This window comes from Sciurus vulgaris, assembly GCF_902686455.1.
Source record: "Sciurus vulgaris genome assembly, chromosome: 1".
In the NCBI taxonomy this organism is placed as follows: Eukaryota; Metazoa; Chordata; class Mammalia; order Rodentia; family Sciuridae; genus Sciurus; species Sciurus vulgaris.
Window position 1 is genome coordinate 22,719,132 of NC_136461.1, and position 16,243 is coordinate 22,735,374.

The 16,243-nt window shown below is 57.0% G+C and overlaps 1 protein-coding gene across 11 annotated transcripts; it reads left to right on the forward strand.

Annotated features, from left to right (window-relative positions):
• Window positions 1-4,926: 4,926 nt before the first annotated feature.
• HCRTR1 (hypocretin receptor 1) lies at window positions 4,927-16,215 on the forward strand. Of its 11 annotated transcripts, none has more exons than XM_079103362.1 (9): window positions 4,927-5,140; window positions 6,095-6,154; window positions 6,421-6,633; window positions 6,810-6,988; window positions 8,070-8,313; window positions 8,544-8,659; window positions 10,218-10,444; window positions 11,580-11,701; window positions 13,276-14,389. In XM_079103362.1, exons 3-9 carry the CDS (start codon window positions 6,435-6,437, stop codon window positions 13,464-13,466), a joined length of 1,278 nt encoding a protein of 425 aa, XP_078959488.1. In that variant the 5' UTR covers window positions 4,927-5,140; window positions 6,095-6,154; window positions 6,421-6,434; the 3' UTR covers window positions 13,467-14,389. The 11 variants fall into 11 exon arrangements, 10 of the variants coding, with proteins under 10 accessions (XP_078959488.1, XP_078959486.1, XP_078959487.1 ...); XM_079103360.1 differs by having other exon boundaries at window positions 4,928-5,140; window positions 6,301-6,633; XM_079103361.1 differs by having other exon boundaries at window positions 4,928-5,140; window positions 6,396-6,633.
• Window positions 16,216-16,243: the final 28 nt, after the last annotated feature.

Consider the following 16,243-nt stretch of genomic DNA (forward strand, 5'->3'; position numbering starts at 1 on the left):
GAGTTTTCCTGCCCGTTTGATTGTCACCGTGTGCTACGCTGCCCTTTGCCTCAGTTGCTCTGCTCTCCCTCATATAGTTGCCCAAATTCTGACCTAACAAAACTAGCATTTATTATGTCCCCAGAACAAACCTTTCACCATGCCCACCAGTGACCTGGGCTCGCTCTGTCCCCTCTGCCTGGAATACCACCCCTTCTTCCCCTCTCACTCCCGCCCAGCCTGTCTCAAAGCCCACAAGTGAACTCCTATTCATCCTTCAAGACCCAGCCTGTATTGCCTCTGGAACTTTTATCTCGGTCTGTCTCTTATGTGTTTAAGATTTTCCTTAAATATCCTGTGATCCGGGTCAGTTAGAAAACCCCCAACTCTCCACCTGCCCCAGGACACACACATGCGCGTACACACACACACACACACACACACACACACACACACACCTCCCAGGAAGAACAGGCCTCTCCTTTTCCTTCCTCTGGTGTGTTCCTGTGTTGATATAACCACGCAAGCACACTCTTACTATGATCATTGTTTATTACTGATATTGTTTATTATTTTAGGGTTTAGAGCTCTAGCAGCCCCCAGCACTGGTACGTGCTTCAAGATACAAACAATACCGATCCACCAGTTAAGGGTAAGGTGCTCAGCCCAGCCCGGCTTCTTCCCTGATGGCCAGTTTTAAAGCATGAACGCCCGTTGAATGGTTGTGCACCTGCTTGTTTCGGTCCCTGCCCCACGGCTCTGCACCCCTCTCTGGTTTGGGTCTCACACGACCTCCATGTGACAAAGGCTCCTGTTACAACCGATGACAGGGGGCGCTCCTTTCTAGCTGCTTCTCTAACAGATCACCACAAATTCAGTGGCTCAAAGCAACGCACCTTCCGTGATGAGCCCCATGGGGCTCACATGGAGAAATGGGCTGCGCTCCTTCTGAAGGCTCTGGGGCCCGGCTCTCGCCGTTCCAGCTCCTGAGGCCGCTGGTCCCTTCCAGCACTGGCATCGCCCCCAGCCCTGTGGCCTTCATCTTATCTCCTCTTTCTGACGCATCTGCCACCCTCTTATAAGGATGCCGGTGGCTCGCTGGGCCTCCCGGATGACCCGGGGTCCCCTACCCATCTCGCCGTCCTTAACTTAGTCACATCTGCAAAGCCCCTTTTGCCATGTAACATAGTCGCAGGTATTATTGAGACGTGGGTTTTGAGACGTAGGTTTCGTTCGTTTGTTTGTTTGTTGCAGTGCCAGGGGTCAAACCCAGGGCCTTGCACTGCTAGGCACGGGCTCTCCCACGGAGCTACACCCGGGCATGAGCATCACTGGGGGCCCAGATTCAGCCTGTCACGGAGGCTAAGGAAGTGACTAATGCAGGGTCACACAGTAGTGAGTGGCAGAGTGGGCATCCTAGGCCAGGTCTTTGTGGTCCTGAGGTCTGTGTTCCTGACCTGGACTTGGCACCTCTGGGGCTGTTGGTTTTCCCCTGGCTTCACAGGCACTACCACTGTTGGCCTCAATCCCCATCTGCCCTCTCTCTGCCTCCACAGGTGCCAGCCTAATGCATTTGGCAACCCCACCCCTTGACTGCACGAGGGCTCCCAAGCCTAATCAGCAGAGCCCCGCTCTGCGGCCTGCTGGGCGTTAGTGTTTGTGGGCGCAGGGGGCTGCCTCCTCCAGCCCTGGCTCCGGATGCTCCCTAGCTTTTAAGGCCCATGAGGAGGCCGGATTCTGGGCCCTGGGCTCCTGCTCTCCCTGTGGTGCCAGTCCCTTCGAGTCACCGAGAACTGACGGAGGAGTCTCTCCCTGAGGAAAGAAGAACGAAGGCTGGTGGTGAGGTACCTGACCTCTGACTCCCTCCCAGGGGCATGAGCGCAAGGCTAGGAGTTCCTGGAGGCCAGCGCCATGGGGCCCAAGGATAAAAACCCACGACCTGGCCTTCAGAACCCCTTTCTGGACCCACAGCCCAGTCCTGGCCGCCTCCCCCACCTCTGCTTGTTTTCTGATCTCTGTCCTTCGGAAGCATGCTGCCCCGAGTCTCCCGCCCACAGCCCCAGGCTGCAGCAGCATTAGCAAGTTGCAAACCCAATTACATTTCAATTGCTCTAGTCCCAGCCAGACAGAGGTTACTGTAAGTCTCATCAGAATTGGGATGGAGGGGGAGCTAGCACCTGGGGCCACTGCCCGGCTGACACTTGAAGATGGATGTGACAGGGACCTGTGGCTCAGAGGCTTAGGATTAGATCAACAAGGCTGGGGCTGGCTGGTTCCAGGAAAGAGGTCATATGGGCGCTGGTTGATAGACAGCTCCAGCAAAGCCAAGGCCTCAAGCTGGCCCTCCCTGGGTAGCGGAGGCGCCAGGCTGAGGGCCCAGCCTGAGATGGGTGACCCGAGGTCCCTGGGTCTCTTCTAGGCACAGGCATTTTGGCGGGAGCTCCCCAGGCCTGTGCCGCCACGCCCGAGGACTAAGCAACCAGGCTCTCCTGGGTCTTCTAGAGTGTCACCGGCCTTTTGGCCACAGGTTTTCCTCTGAGCACACCAGGGTGTCTCCCTCATGCACAAATAGGGCCACTGAATAGCTTCTCCCACTCTCAGGTGTAGCTGAGTGGGCCAGATTCAGGAGCAGAGGGACATGGGGCCCAGAGCCTCCTGCCTGCCCGGGTCTGATAGCAGAGGGAAAGAGATCTGCTTCCTTCAGGAGTTGCTCATTGTCCCTTGTCCTGGGGAGCAGCTATCTTTGGGGTACCAAAGGATCAAAGGGGGAAAGGTTGGCGGTTGGGAAGACCTTGTAAGAGGAGATGGGCTGTGTGAAATTGGCTATTCTGGATGGGGTTGGGCGAATCTCAGTTTGTCTGTAAGGAGTATGTGTGGCGGGGGCACCTGCCTCTCTCTGTGTATCTGAATGTGCACACATGGACACATGCACCCCCTTGCTCACTCCAGTCCAGGGTGTCTGGAGTTGTGGAGTTCCGGGTTTGATTTTACGCCTGGCTGTGCTGGGCTCAGCTAGTACCCACCGCCCACGCAGACGCACATGGATCTGTACCTTCCACATGGCTGGCTGTACCTTGTTTGCTGCAGCTGTCATTTAAGTGTCCCTGCAGGATTTGCCTCCCATCCCCCCATGTGCTGCAGCCCCCTCCCCACCCCTGAATGGCAAAGCCTGTCACAGTTCTTGGTGGGGGGAGGGGGTTAACATGGAGGGATGAGTCATCATCACGGGAACAGATGTACCGAGTTCCACATTCCCACACTCACAGAGCCATGGACACAAAGGCAGGACCACACTCACATTTTCACACCCACAGGGAAACACCGGCAAGCCAAGGCTAGTCAAAGCCATAGTGGCACATTGAGACCCACAAAAAGAGACAGACATGCCCACCCCCAACACACTCCTAACTGCCACAAACACGGAACACAGGGATACATCAAGATCCATACAGACGCATCCCCCCCAGGTGACCCCAGTCACCGACTCAGCACCTGTCCTCTACCCACATGCACACACACGCACCACCAGCCCCTCTCCTTTTGGTCCCTCATCCATTCCCCTACCTCTCCACACCTAGGGCAGGACAGACAGTTCTGGAATCATAGGGATCTATTACCCTCCAGGCCCATGCTGTAGCTCCCCACGGACAACGCTCTGCCTTAGGGTCAGCTCCAGGGCTCCTTGCTGTCTTGCAGAAGAGGTCACAGTGCCCATTCCGTGGCTGCCCAGCTCCCCGCCCGCGTGTTCCATGCCTAATGTGCAGGGGAAATGGTGATATCTCACAGCCAAGATCTAGGAGGGGAGGAGTGTGAGCCTCGGGATGAGAGAGGAGGGGGCTTTCATGTTCTGAGACAGGGAATGGATGTCGGAGGCCCAAGAGGCCACCCTTCACCTACCTGCCATTTCCAGAAAGTCCAACCTGCAAACCTTTCACCTGTAACTTCCTCTACCATGAGGACCCACTACCACCCCTCTCCCCTGCAGGCCACCTTCTTGTCCTTTAGCTCTCTGTGTTGGTGCGTGTCCTGCTCTCAGAAGCCCTGGCCCAGCCCACCTGCTCTGCTGGATCCCAAGCCCACCTCCCAGCTCTGTGGGAACCACAGGTGAATTCCCTGGCTGTGCACCTGCCTTCCTCCAGAACCAGAGAGCCTTCGGAGGTCGGGGAGCTTCTGGTGGGCAGGACTGGTAGATCTGAGAGGAGTACAGGCTTGAACCCAGCTCTGCCTCTGCTGCGTGACCTTGGGCAAATCACTGAACCGAGTGTGTCCAGGGTCCTCATCCGTAAAGTGGGAACAAAAACAGTCTCACCAGGTTGATGTGACGTTTACATGAGGTCACGTTTCATCACCCTGTAGGAATGGAGCTGTATTGTTACAGTTCTTTGCCCAGCACACAGTTGGTAAATATTTGTTGAATTAATGAGCCTCTCTGGTTCCCCCTCTCTTGCCTCCAACTCGTGTCGGTCTTGGGAGGGGGAAGTAGGCATGAATAGAAAGAAGGGTTTGGGGCAGATGGAATGAGAGATGAGCGAGCAGGGCTTTCTGGCATCTCTGGAGCCAGTTGCTCAGGCAGCACCAGAGCTTGGCTGGAGGCGGTGCAGGCATCCTTAACCCGAGACCCACCTGTGCCGTCATCCTCATCAGCTAGGTGAGGTAGCCAGAAGAGGTGGCGCTGTATCCACCTCTGCCCTGTGGCCCCCCAAAACTGCCCTGAGGGTGCACTGGATGCGCCCTGAATGCGGGGTGGCGGGGGAATAAACCTTGAATGAATGCCGAGGGTATGAATGAATGGATGGACGCATGAATGGAGGTGGGATGGAAGCGCGAAGTGACAGGCCAGGAGGAATGAGCTTCTCCCTCCGCCCTCCGGGTCTCGGGCTGGGAGACGGGCTGGGGCTCCCCTCCCCGCCTGCCCCTCCCGCCCCGGCCCCCCCTCCCCGCGGCGCGCAGCCCGGCGGAGCCCGCGCCGAGCCACAGCCCGCGCTGGAGACGGGCTCGCTCCCAGCCAGCGAGCCAGGCAGCGCCGCCTCGGGAGGGGGTTCCCCGGCCCCCTTCCCTAGCCGGGTTCTCCAGGCGTCGGGTCTTCCCCGGAGAAGGCGGAGTCCCGGCTGCAAGGTCTGGAAACCAGCAACCGAGAACGCCCGGGTCCCGGAGCCAACAGGTGCGGGGAGTGGGAGACCCCCAGGCCGGGGATAGGGGTTCCAAAGGACCTGCGGCGGGAGCTGGGTGGACCTAGAGTCTTCGGGAGTAACCTGAGTGCTGGGAGGCTGGGTCACCATCCGACTCTGCTCGCCTCCAGGCCGGCTCCTGCGGAACCCTAGGGGTCTTGCACCCTTGCACCCCCTTGCCATCAGCCCTCGAGGTGCAGGGAGGTCCCGCTGAGGGAACTGTTCGACCCCCTGTGCCCTCGCTCCCAGAGGGGTCCCGAGGGACCTCAACCCTCCTACACGTCCCGGGTCCTTTTGCCCAAAGGAAGGAGGGGTTTGAGGGAGGGAGGAGGGAGGGGCCGGGAGCGAGCACGGATTTATGAATGGAGAGCGCAGCTCGCGCGCCCAAGGACCCCTAGCGGCCGCCCTGGAGCATCGCAGCCCCGGCGATTCAAGAGGGGCCTAGCAGGGGGTCTTGAGGCCCCGGCCGCTGGGTCCTGGGCTCTCCTCTCGCTCGCAAGGAGGTCAACTGTTCCTCCCCGCACCCTTCCTGGTGTGTGCGTGCATGTGTGTGTGTGTGGGGGGGGGTGCGCGCCCCAGCCCACTGGGGCGGGTCAGGTCGCCTGGAGGGCGGGGCTGTATCTCTAATACCTGCCTCAATTCTTTTTCCAATCAAAAATTAAGGCCCTTGAGCTAACTCAAGAGAGAATCTTCGTAATCCGTACGGCTTCCCTGCCCACCTCTGTGGTGTTCGGTGTATTCAGACAGACCCGACTTAGTAGATTTGTGACCTTGAGCAAGGGGCTCGACCTCTCTGAGCTAGCATCTGCTCCTTCGCAAAGCAGGGCTCCCTAACAAGGGTATTCGGCAACGTCCGTGAGGCTGGCTTCCAGTGCCAGGCTCTGGGCAAAGCGCTTAGCACGCATCAGGACTCATTCATTACTCCTCACCGCCGTCCTGGGAGGTAGGTACCGTTATTACTCCGCTGGACTCCATTGAATGGGGAAATCGAGGCTGAAAGAGGCGAGGTAAGTAACCCATGAGCAACTTTGTGGAATTGGGATGCGAACCAGGTCTGCCTTCCTCCATGGATTTTACAGCTGAGAATTAAGAGGGAGCGCTTATGCAAAGTGCCAGGCACACTCCCTAATGTCTCCTTCCTTCCTTCCTTCAGGAAGTTTGGGCTGGGACCCCAAAGACCTGGGTGCGAGAAGCGGGACCCCTGAGGGGAGTGGGCTGAGGGCTGGCCGGGCTCCCCTCCCTTCGCAGAGCCCAGGGTACCCCTCGGCTGCAGCGGCTCCTGAGCTCATGGAGCCCTCGACAGCCCCAGGGGCCCAGACGGAGGTCCCCACTGGTAGCGGGGAAGCGTCCCGCGTGCCTCCAGACTACGAAGACGAGTTTCTCCGCTATCTGTGGCGCGATTATCTGTACCCGAAGCAGTACGAATGGGTCCTCATCGCAGCCTACGTGGCCGTGTTCCTCGTGGCCCTGGTGGGCAACACTCTGGGTAGGTCTCGGCCGGCCCCTCTCCGGTAATGCTTTGGCCTTCCCCCGGGGATTGGGGGCAAGTCCCGGGTCTCGCGGGCCTCTCTCCTCTCGCGGGGACCAGGGCTCGCTGGCAGGCGGGGCGGGGTGGGCGTGGCTCTGACTCCAGCTTCACTGCTCCCGGGCCGCGCGCTGCAGTCTGCCTGGCCGTATGGCGGAACCACCACATGAGGACCGTCACCAACTACTTCATTGTCAACCTGTCCCTGGCTGACGTGCTGGTGACGGCTATCTGCCTCCCCGCTAGCCTACTAGTGGACATCACCGAGTCCTGGCTCTTTGGCCATGCCCTCTGCAAAGTCATCCCCTATCTACAGGTGAGCTCTCCAGGCACCCGTCGCCAGCCCCTGTCGCACCTGCACAAAAACCACCACCTTCAGTAGGTGACTCTAAGGCTTGCCTTTCAGGCAGGACACAATGGCTAAGGACCCCTACAGAGTCATCCCCTACTGCCACCAAGGGCCGGTTACATTTGGGGACGCAGCCACAGCTCCACATGCTCATACAGAGAACTCCTCCTACTCACAGACATACACCGACATGTATGCATCCACAGTGACCTCCAGGTACACAGGGACCCAGTAGAGAAGAGAGGCACAAGCCCACAGTGACACAGACACAACACTTCCTGGGCCTGCCCCCGATTCCAAGGGGGGCAGATTTGAGGGGACCTGGTGGAAACTGTCCACCACCTTCCCTGCGGTGGCAGGGGAACCAGGGTGCCCAGATCAGGTTTGTGGAGAAGGAATACCAGCCAGAGGCTGATGGGACCTCTCAGTTGTATCTCCTGACCCCTCTCCCTGCACCACAAAAGGCAGCGGGCAGCCCTGGAGGCCATGCCTACCCACACTACTAGTCCAGACCCATCTCTCCTTCCCAGAATGAGGAGTTTTTCCTGACAGCTTAGAGAAGGGGTGGCATTCCAGGTGAGAGGAATGCTTCTTGCATTTCCCACTGTATCGAGGCTTTCCATTCAATTGATTAACTCTGGCGACTTTGATGAGAGACAGATGAGAGAATTTCATGCCCAGTTTCTTCATTTGTAACACAGCACCCACCTCCTGGGTTGTTGTGAGAATGAGGAGAATGGAGCCTGCCACACAGTGAGTTCCATAAATGGAAGTAATTATTCACAGTAGGGGGACACCCACTGTATGCAGGTCTCCGGCCGAGCATTTCCATTCACAATTTCATTGATTCTCAGGAGAATCCTGCCAGGTACATGGTATATTCCCATTCTGCATATGAGGCTCAGAGAGGGTGAGTGGCTTGCACAAATTCACACAGCCATTAAATGGAGTTAAGATTTGCACCACACTGGGATGCTTGTTGTCTCTGGGCTGTGCCCCCTTCACTTGCCACCCCTCACATCTCTGATGCTGTGTCCCCATGGGGCAGGCCGTGTCAGTGTCAGTGGCAGTGCTGACTCTCAGCTTCATCGCCCTGGACCGCTGGTATGCCATCTGTCACCCACTGTTGTTCAAGAGCACCGCCCGGCGTGCCCGTGGCTCCATCTTGGGCATCTGGGCCGTGTCCCTGGCTGTCATGGTTCCCCAGGCTGCTGTCATGGAATGCAGCAGTGTGCTGCCTGAACTAGCCAACCGTACCCGGCTCTTCTCTGTCTGTGACGAACGCTGGGCAGGTAATGGTGGGCACCTCTAGGACAATACCTGCAGGGCAAACGTCTCTCTATCCCTAGGGGGGTCCCTCCAGGATAGACACTGCAGGTGGGTGACTCCAGGCTCTCTCCCTGCCATGGTGCCAGCATGGGGGATCCAGCTGCACCCGGGTCTTGCCCTGGTTAGGACAGGTGGCATTGCCATCTGGGGCCCCCATGCTGGACTTGACCCTTACATCTCTTGGTCCCTACAGATGACCTCTACCCCAAGATCTACCACAGTTGCTTCTTCATTGTCACCTACCTGGCCCCACTGGGCCTCATGGCCATGGCCTATTTCCAGATCTTCCGCAAGCTCTGGGGCCGCCAGGTGAGGCCAACTCTGATGGCACCATCTGTGCTGGGTGCAGTGGGGGGCTACTGGCCTCAGGGAGTAGACAGCCCTCTGCCTTCAGAACAGGCTGTCCTGGCTGAAACTGGAAAGAGGCAAGGCCCAGGGACGTGGGGACCTGGGGGAACTTGAAACCCAAAGTGCCAGTGCCTAACCTGGAGCACTGCTCCACCACCAGCCACTGCCATTTATGTACCATCTAACCACTAATCCTGCAGCCTCTCATCCCCATGAAATATGTGAGAAAACAGAGACCCAGAGAAGCCGCATAATGTCCCCCAAAGCCCTCAGCTAGCGGGTAGAAAATCCGGGATTGAACCTGATCTGTGAGTCTCTAATGCTCACTTTAGCTCTGGAACAATAACAGCAGCTGAGTTTTCTGCCAGATAAAGCTCTGCATGCAGGGTCTTAACCACTACCTAAAAAAGAGGCGTTGCTGCCCACTGCACAGTGCTGAGCAAGGGCAGTCGCCTGCCAAGGCCAATGAGGGGCAGACCCTGCCAGTCCCGGGCCTGACTTCTTTCCTCTGTTACAAATGGCTCTGCAGTGGATTTCATGGTGGGGGTCGTGGGGAGAGGGGTGCTCAGAGGCCCTCAGCACTAGTAGGATTGAGCCCTGGGTCAGTGCTGGGCATCAGAGGATGCAGGCCAAAGAGTGACCAGGCTTGGGCAGGGACACTGGGTTCTGGAATGCCACCTACATTCCACACAGCGTTGACCTGCACCCAGGCCGTTCAGGGTGGCTGGTGGTGAGACGGATTGGTTGGACCCAAGCCCTGCCTTGGAGAAACACCAGGTCAGATGGGGCCTTTCCCCCTGCCCTGCCTGGCAGGCCCCCGACACCTGCCGTCTTCCCCCTCAGGCCCCGTGTCAAGCAGGGCAGAGGCACTGACCTCATCTGACAGACAAGAAACCAAGCCTTGGAAAGGTCACACAGCTCGTGAATGTTCCACGGGCCCTAGTTTCCTGCACTCTAGCCCCATTCCCCTCTGCTGCGGGGTGGTTCAGGTGTTGAGTGGCAGGAGGGCCTTGGAGGATGTCTCCGGCTGTTCCGAGAGCCCAGAACTACACCAGGGTTATGGGCATCGACCCAGGTGGGGGCCCATGCTCTGAGGCCCAGGCCATTCCCTGGCGCCCTCCTGCTTACCCCTCACCTAGGCCTCCCCAGAGCTCACCCCACCTGTACCTTGACCCCAGAGATGTAGCTGGAGATTGAAGGAGGATGAGTGAGCAGCCAGGAGGGGTTCAGACTCAAGGCTGTGGCCTGGGGCTCCACCTCTCTGAGTTTCAATGATCTCATCTACAGCAGAAAGCCAATAATGCCTTTTCAAAAGCATGCTATAGGTGGGTTCACAGCGAGCTAATGGGAAATGGAGTATATTGCTCACCAAGTCCTCAGCGTCATCTTTATTGTGAATATCGGGTTCCCTTGCCACCTCCACCCTGCCCAGGGTCCAGCCAGGAGCGGGCCCAGCAAAAAAGTTGGGTCCTGCCAGAGAGCTATGCCCACTGGGGCTGTGTGTGTGTGTGCTGGACAGATCCCAGGCACCACCTTGGCACTGGTACGGAACTGGAAGAGACCCTCGGACCAGCTGGAGGACCAGGGGCAGGGCCCCAGTGCACAGCCCCAGCCCCGGGCCCGCGCCTTCCTGGCTGAGGTGAAGCAGATGCGGGCTCGGAGAAAGACAGCCAAGATGTTAATGGTGGTGCTGCTGGTCTTCGCCCTCTGCTACCTGCCCATTAGTGTCCTCAACGTCCTCAAAAGGTGAGAGCACAAGGTGGGTGGGAGGGCGGGGAGGAGCGGTGGGTCAGGGGAGAGCTCTAGCGCTCCACCACTTCACATGGGGACAGGTCCTCTTCTGAGCCCCTGCACCTCCCTGCCCTCGCTCATTAAATGGGCATAGCAACAGTCCTGGCTCTAGGTCTGTCGTGCAAGCCTGTTCCTTCACTCCTCGGGCGTCCGGTTCTAGGGTGAACAAGACCAAGTACCTGTCTTCGTGGAGGCTACACTCTAGTGGAAGAGGAGGAAAATAGAAAAACTCATGTATGTTATCAGGCAGCGATCCTTGCTATGAAGAAAAATAAAATAGGCAAAGTGGTTTTTTTGTTTTAGTTTTTTTTTTTTTTTTTTTTTTTTTTTGGTAGCAGGGATTAAAGCCAGGGGCACTTAACCACTGAGCCACATCCCCAGCCCATATATATATATATTTTATTTATAGACAGGGTCTTGCAAAGTTGCTTAGGGACTTGCTAAATGGCTGAGGCTGGCTTTGAACTCATGATCCTCCTGCCTCAGCTTTCCAAGTGGCTGGGATTACAGGTGTGTGCCACCGTGCCTGGCTTGATTTAGATTTAATTAAAAAAAAAAAAAAACCTCCCCAAGGAAGTGACACTTGGAGACTTGGAGGAAGTGAGGGAGCCAGCCTGCGGGGAGCAGCCTGTGGGGATCTGGAGGGACAGCAGTCTAGACAGAGGGACACAGGGACACAGCAAATGAGGGGCTCAGAATGCTGGGGAAGTATGTGGGCTACTGGAGAGGAGACAGCCTGTTTGTGTGATCTTGGGACTTCACCTCTCAGAGCCTCAGTGTCCTCAGCTGAAAAGTAGATGATGTCTGTGACTCATCACGTGGCTAGAGGTTAGAGGAGCAGGTGGATGTGGACTCCAGGGACCAGGTAGCTGGAGACTGGGTGCATATACCGGTCTCTGTCCCTAGGCCCACTGTGGTCATGCTTTCTGTGCTTGAGAACCCAAAACTATGGGCAAAACCTCAGACCCAGAGGCCCAGGGAAGGGCACCGAGTGGAGAGAAGCGGGCAGTGGGAACCCTGCTCTTCACAGCCGGAGTTCTGTGAGTACCCCCTAACCTAGCCCTTTCTGACTCCTCCACCCTGACACTAGGGTGTTCGGGATGTTCCGCCAAGCCAGCGACCGCGAAGCTGTATACGCCTGCTTCACCTTCTCCCACTGGCTGGTGTATGCCAACAGCGCCGCCAACCCCATCATCTACAATTTCCTCAGTGGTGAGTGGGCTGGGCAGAGTGAATGGGGGTGGCCAGCAGTCCTGGGACAAGTCCCCCCACCCGCAATCCAGGGCCCAAGGGAAAGATAGTGGAAAGGTATGCCTGCTCTCTCCTGAGCACAATGCCTCTGTTCTGGGCACCTCCACTCAGGAAGATTGGGCTGTACCCAGAAACCCATGCTCCAGAATGGAGTCTGGCAGATCCTGCAGACCAGTGATTGTGTGGAAGGGCAAGGGCTGGGCCTGTTGCCTCCACTTCCCTCCCCAGACCAGGGGCATGTCCCTCTCTGGCCAATACAGGAAGAATAGTTCATTTTCCCCAGAGGGAGCCAGGTCTGGGGGAGGAAGGCCCAGGAGCCCCTACCTGAGGGGATGATGCATCATCCAGGGCTGGGGCGTGGGGGAGCTACCAGCAGAGGCAGCTCAGTCCCACAAAAGGGCCCCCCAACCCTGCCCAGCCAACACCCCCAGAATCTTGGGGCTTCCCTTGGATCCATGGGCCTCCAGCAGTGCCCTCCCATTCTCCTCTCTGGAAGTCAGGCCCCCCGGCCCTCATTTCTTCCTGTCTGTTTCCTGTAGTCCCCACCTCCACACTCCGAGGTCCAGCCTCAGAGGGTGGTAATGGCCTGACTCCACAGGCTTGGCGCAGTAGAAGTGACTCACTAGACCTCACATTTGGCACTCGGCTTCTAAGGAGCTGGTTTAGATGACTGTTCAAGCCCGGACACAAATACTTTTTCAGAAACAGTTACGAAGTTCAAGAAGCTCTCAGAGGTCAACATGTAACCCTCCATGCCCCACAAAATTACTCAACAAATGCTGCCTGGCTGGTTTCCAGCTTAGAGGAGAGAACACAAGAGATGAGCACTGCAGGGGAGGAAAGGCCGGCAGACTCCCTGAATCACATCCCTTTGTTTGGCCTGTTTACTGAGCACCTACTGTGTGCTTGGGCCTATGCTGGGTACTGGTGAGGCTGGCAGGCTAATGACGCATGGTCCAGGAGGGTTTGGTCCTGCCATTCCCCTGGTCATGTTGGGCTGAACCGGTGTGATGGTCACTCTTCTCTCTTGCTGGTGGCCTTGGGTAAGCTGCTGTGCCTCTGTGCCTCTCCTCTGTGAGGTGGGGATAAAGCACCGTGACCTCTCAGGGTGCTGGGATGCTCTGGGGGCAGATGCTGAGGAAGCTGGCACCATGCCTGGTGCAGAGGGACTGCCACAGGCAAGGGCTGCTGCTGTCATCTCATCATCATACGGCAGAGCTGGGGAAGCCGAGCAGCCGAGGAAGCTGAGAGCTGTCCATGTACACATAGAGCCAGACGCCATGCCTTGAGCCAGGCTCTGAGCCAGAGTGCAAAGAATCAGATGACAATCCCGTTTTTCCATGGGAACCCGCTTGGGCCTCCATCCTCACTCTCCCCTCAGTGCCCAGGTTGCCGGACCCTCCATCCCAGCTCTACCCCTCCCTCCCAGCCTCTTCTCAGGCAGCTCGGCTGGAGCTCTGTGGGTGTCCCTTGGACTCAAGGTCCCTTCCTGCTGCATTTGTCTCCTTATGGCTGTCTTTTGTCTCCCAATCAAGGCAAATTCCGGGAGCAGTTTAAGGCTGCCTTCTCCTGCTGCCTGCCTGGCCTGGGTCCCTGCAGCTCTCTGAAGGCCCCCAGTCTCCGCTCCTCTGCCAGTCACAAGTCCTTGTCCTTGCAGAGCCGGTGCTCCGTCTCCAAAGTCTCCGAGCACGTGGTGCTCACCAGCGTCACCACAGTGCTGCCCTGAGGGAGGGCTCCCTGGAGGCTCTGGCAGGTGCTGTGGGCCCTGCCTGGGCTGCTGCTCCGGCTCCTGGTATTCATCCCTGTGCCTCCTGGAGAGGCTGCTGGATGCAGTGAGAGGCTGGGGCTGCAGCCCTGGTTTCTCCCATGTGACTGGGCAAGTCATTCTCCCTCTCTGAGCTTGTGATCCCTAGGCAGGGTTGACATGAGGCTTAAGCATGCTCTAGAGAGTGGAAAGCTCTTTGTCAACTGTGAAGTGCTGTGGACTTGGTTGCTGTTGTACTTCTCTCACTTGGCCAAACCCTACGGTATCATCCACCCCCATCATCCTTCCAGAGCTTGGCCTTCCTCCCAAAGAACTTTCTCCTGCCCAATTATAAGCCTTCCCTGGAGTCTGCTCTAAAGGTCTCCACAGGTGTTTCCATCTGGTCCAGGGGCTCCCTAATGCTCAGGGCTGCACTTGGCCAGCTGCTTTGTGCCCACTGAACTAATCTGGACCCAGGCCTTCCCCGGTGGGCCCATGAGCACAGCCCCATGTCACCAGGTGCCCAGTACACATACCATAGCTGGAACTTGTTGCCTTTGTGGTGTGATAAAACATCTATGTGTGGCCATTCGGCTTGGAGGCCAGCAGCCCAAAGCAATTGTAATTAAAAGCCTGGCACTGAATGTTCCCTTTCCCTGTCATTACACAAAATCTGTGCTGCTTAGGTTAGGAGTGGAGGAAGGTGGGGCAGCTGCAGGAGGTTAAGACAAGAAGACACTGGAATGCTGCTATCTGTTGCCTCCTACCCCCATTGGATCCCAGATGGACTCAGAGTCAGGACTTGAGGACACTCAGTGCTGCCTCTGCAGTGGTGCCAAACCCGGTGCCCAAGACCTTAATCCTTGACACATTTGTTTGCTCCCCGCTTGGTGGTCTCTGGAAGGTAAGGGGATAGGGTGGGCAGACAGTGGGTTAACAGACTGATTTACTGTTCCCTCACCTTCTTGGAAATCAGGGTTTCATTTATTTTCTGTGAACTCACAGGATAAAAAGAGAAAGCCACAGACTTGGCTGGACGTGCTCCGGCTGCCACCAGGCTGATTACAGGGCTGCCAGAGGCCCTGATCCTCGTTGCCAGAGCAAGATGGGAGTGCAGTCTGGAGTGCTATCTGCTGAGGGGAATGGGGGGGCATCCGGCCAAGGCCGATGTGACCATGCCTTCCACCAGCTCTGCTTAACTTGATTAATGGTGCCTCGGGCTCCCCAACCTCACCCGTCAAGAGCAGGGCAAGCTGGGGGCCCAGCCCAGGAGCACCTGGGCGCAGCTTCTCTTAGGCCTCCCACCTTACCAGGAGCTGGTGGGCAGTGTGCTGTTTGTCACAGGCTCTCCACAGACTCACCAGCCCAGCTCCAGCTGTCAGCGGACCATGCAGTCATTTCCAGAGTGACAGGCTCCCACTACCCTTGGGGTCCGAGGCTGTTGGCAAAGTTTGTAGGCAGGGCTGGAGGTGCACGGTACAAGAAGCAAGTGTGAGGCCCAGGCTCCAACCCCAGACCCACCAGGAGAAACCAGGCCTTGGGCCCCTCAGCCTCCCTGAGCACAGAAATAGGGACTGTGATTGGCACCATTCTTAAAGATAGGTTGGAGCTAGGGCTGTAGGTCAGCGCTAGTGTCCTTGCCTGGCACGTGCAAGGCTCTGGATTTGATCCCCAGCACCATGTAAAAAGAGAAAAATAAAGATGAGCATCAGTGGACACTCGGCTCAGCAGGAACAGAGACAGCAGGCGCTTCCTCTAGCGGCTGCAGTTCTGCTCTCTGCTCTGCTAGCTGGAGCCAGAACCACAGGGGTCTTAGGCTTCCACTTTGGGGACTGACGAACTGGAGGACATCTGGTGGTGGTTGTAACCAAGATGCAAGGGGAGTGATGCTCAGTGAGGAGGGGTTGAAGAACTTGGGGTTTCCTTGACCTAGAGGACTTGGGGTAATGGTTAGCAGCTTTCGTATCCAGAGGACTGGCAGGCAGAAGAGGGAATATTTGTCCTGGGTGGCCCGAAAGATAAAACTAGAGCCAATGGCTGGTGTTTCCAAGGTGGCAGAATTAGGATCCACATCAGGAAGTTTCTACCAGTAAAGGAGGAAATGGGCTACCTGGAAAAGCCCTGAGTTTTTTGTCACTGGAGAATGGCAAGCAGAGACCTGACTCCCGGGGGTCCTGGAGGGGAACTAGCTCTGGATGGGGTTGTCCTCTGGGAACTAGCTCCATCTAATTGTGGGATTCCAGTGCCACAGAGCCCAGAGGAGAGGAAGAAGCCTGCATTGACTGAGCCTGCCAGGCCTGCCCAGCCTCACTGGCCTGCAGAGCAGTCACACTACCCCTCGCCCTCTGCAGGAAGGACAGCCCTGCTGAGGTCCTCAGAACTCTTATCTCCATCTCCAAAAGCCAAAGGCTAATCACACTATCACCTGTGATAAGGTCCCCCTGGTACACTAGGATGTCTGGTGTCTTCAGCTTTTGATTGAAATTCTATAATTCATTACAGACACCCAGTGTAGACTGGGTGTCATGCTGATCTAGAGATCCAACTGGCAGGTACAGACGTCTGTACTTAATAAAAATGGGGAGAAGTTCTGACTTCATAAATGAAGTTTGTCTGGAAGATAAAACTCAGACCTGAGATAATAAAAAGGCCGTGCTGTGAAAAGTTTGGGATGGCTGCTTCCAGCCCAGGCCAGCCCCACAACTTCCATGAAACAGTCGGACTCTTGGCTGATCCCTGACAGGGCCCAGGAGCTACCC

What these genes read in the sequence shown, in the direction of transcription:
- HCRTR1 (XM_079103353.1), top strand. Translation starts at nt 6,276, where the DNA reads ATGTCTCCTTCCTTCCTTCCTTCAGGAAGTTTGGGCTGGGACCCCAAA. An exon ending in CCTGGTGGGCAACACTCTGG is followed by an intron (nt 6,634 to 6,809) that starts GTAGGTCTCGGC and finishes CGCGCGCTGCAG; the next exon opens with TCTGCCTGGCCGTATGGCGG. An exon ending in AAGTCATCCCCTATCTACAG is followed by an intron (nt 6,989 to 8,069) that starts GTGAGCTCTCCA and finishes CCCATGGGGCAG; the next exon opens with GCCGTGTCAGTGTCAGTGGC.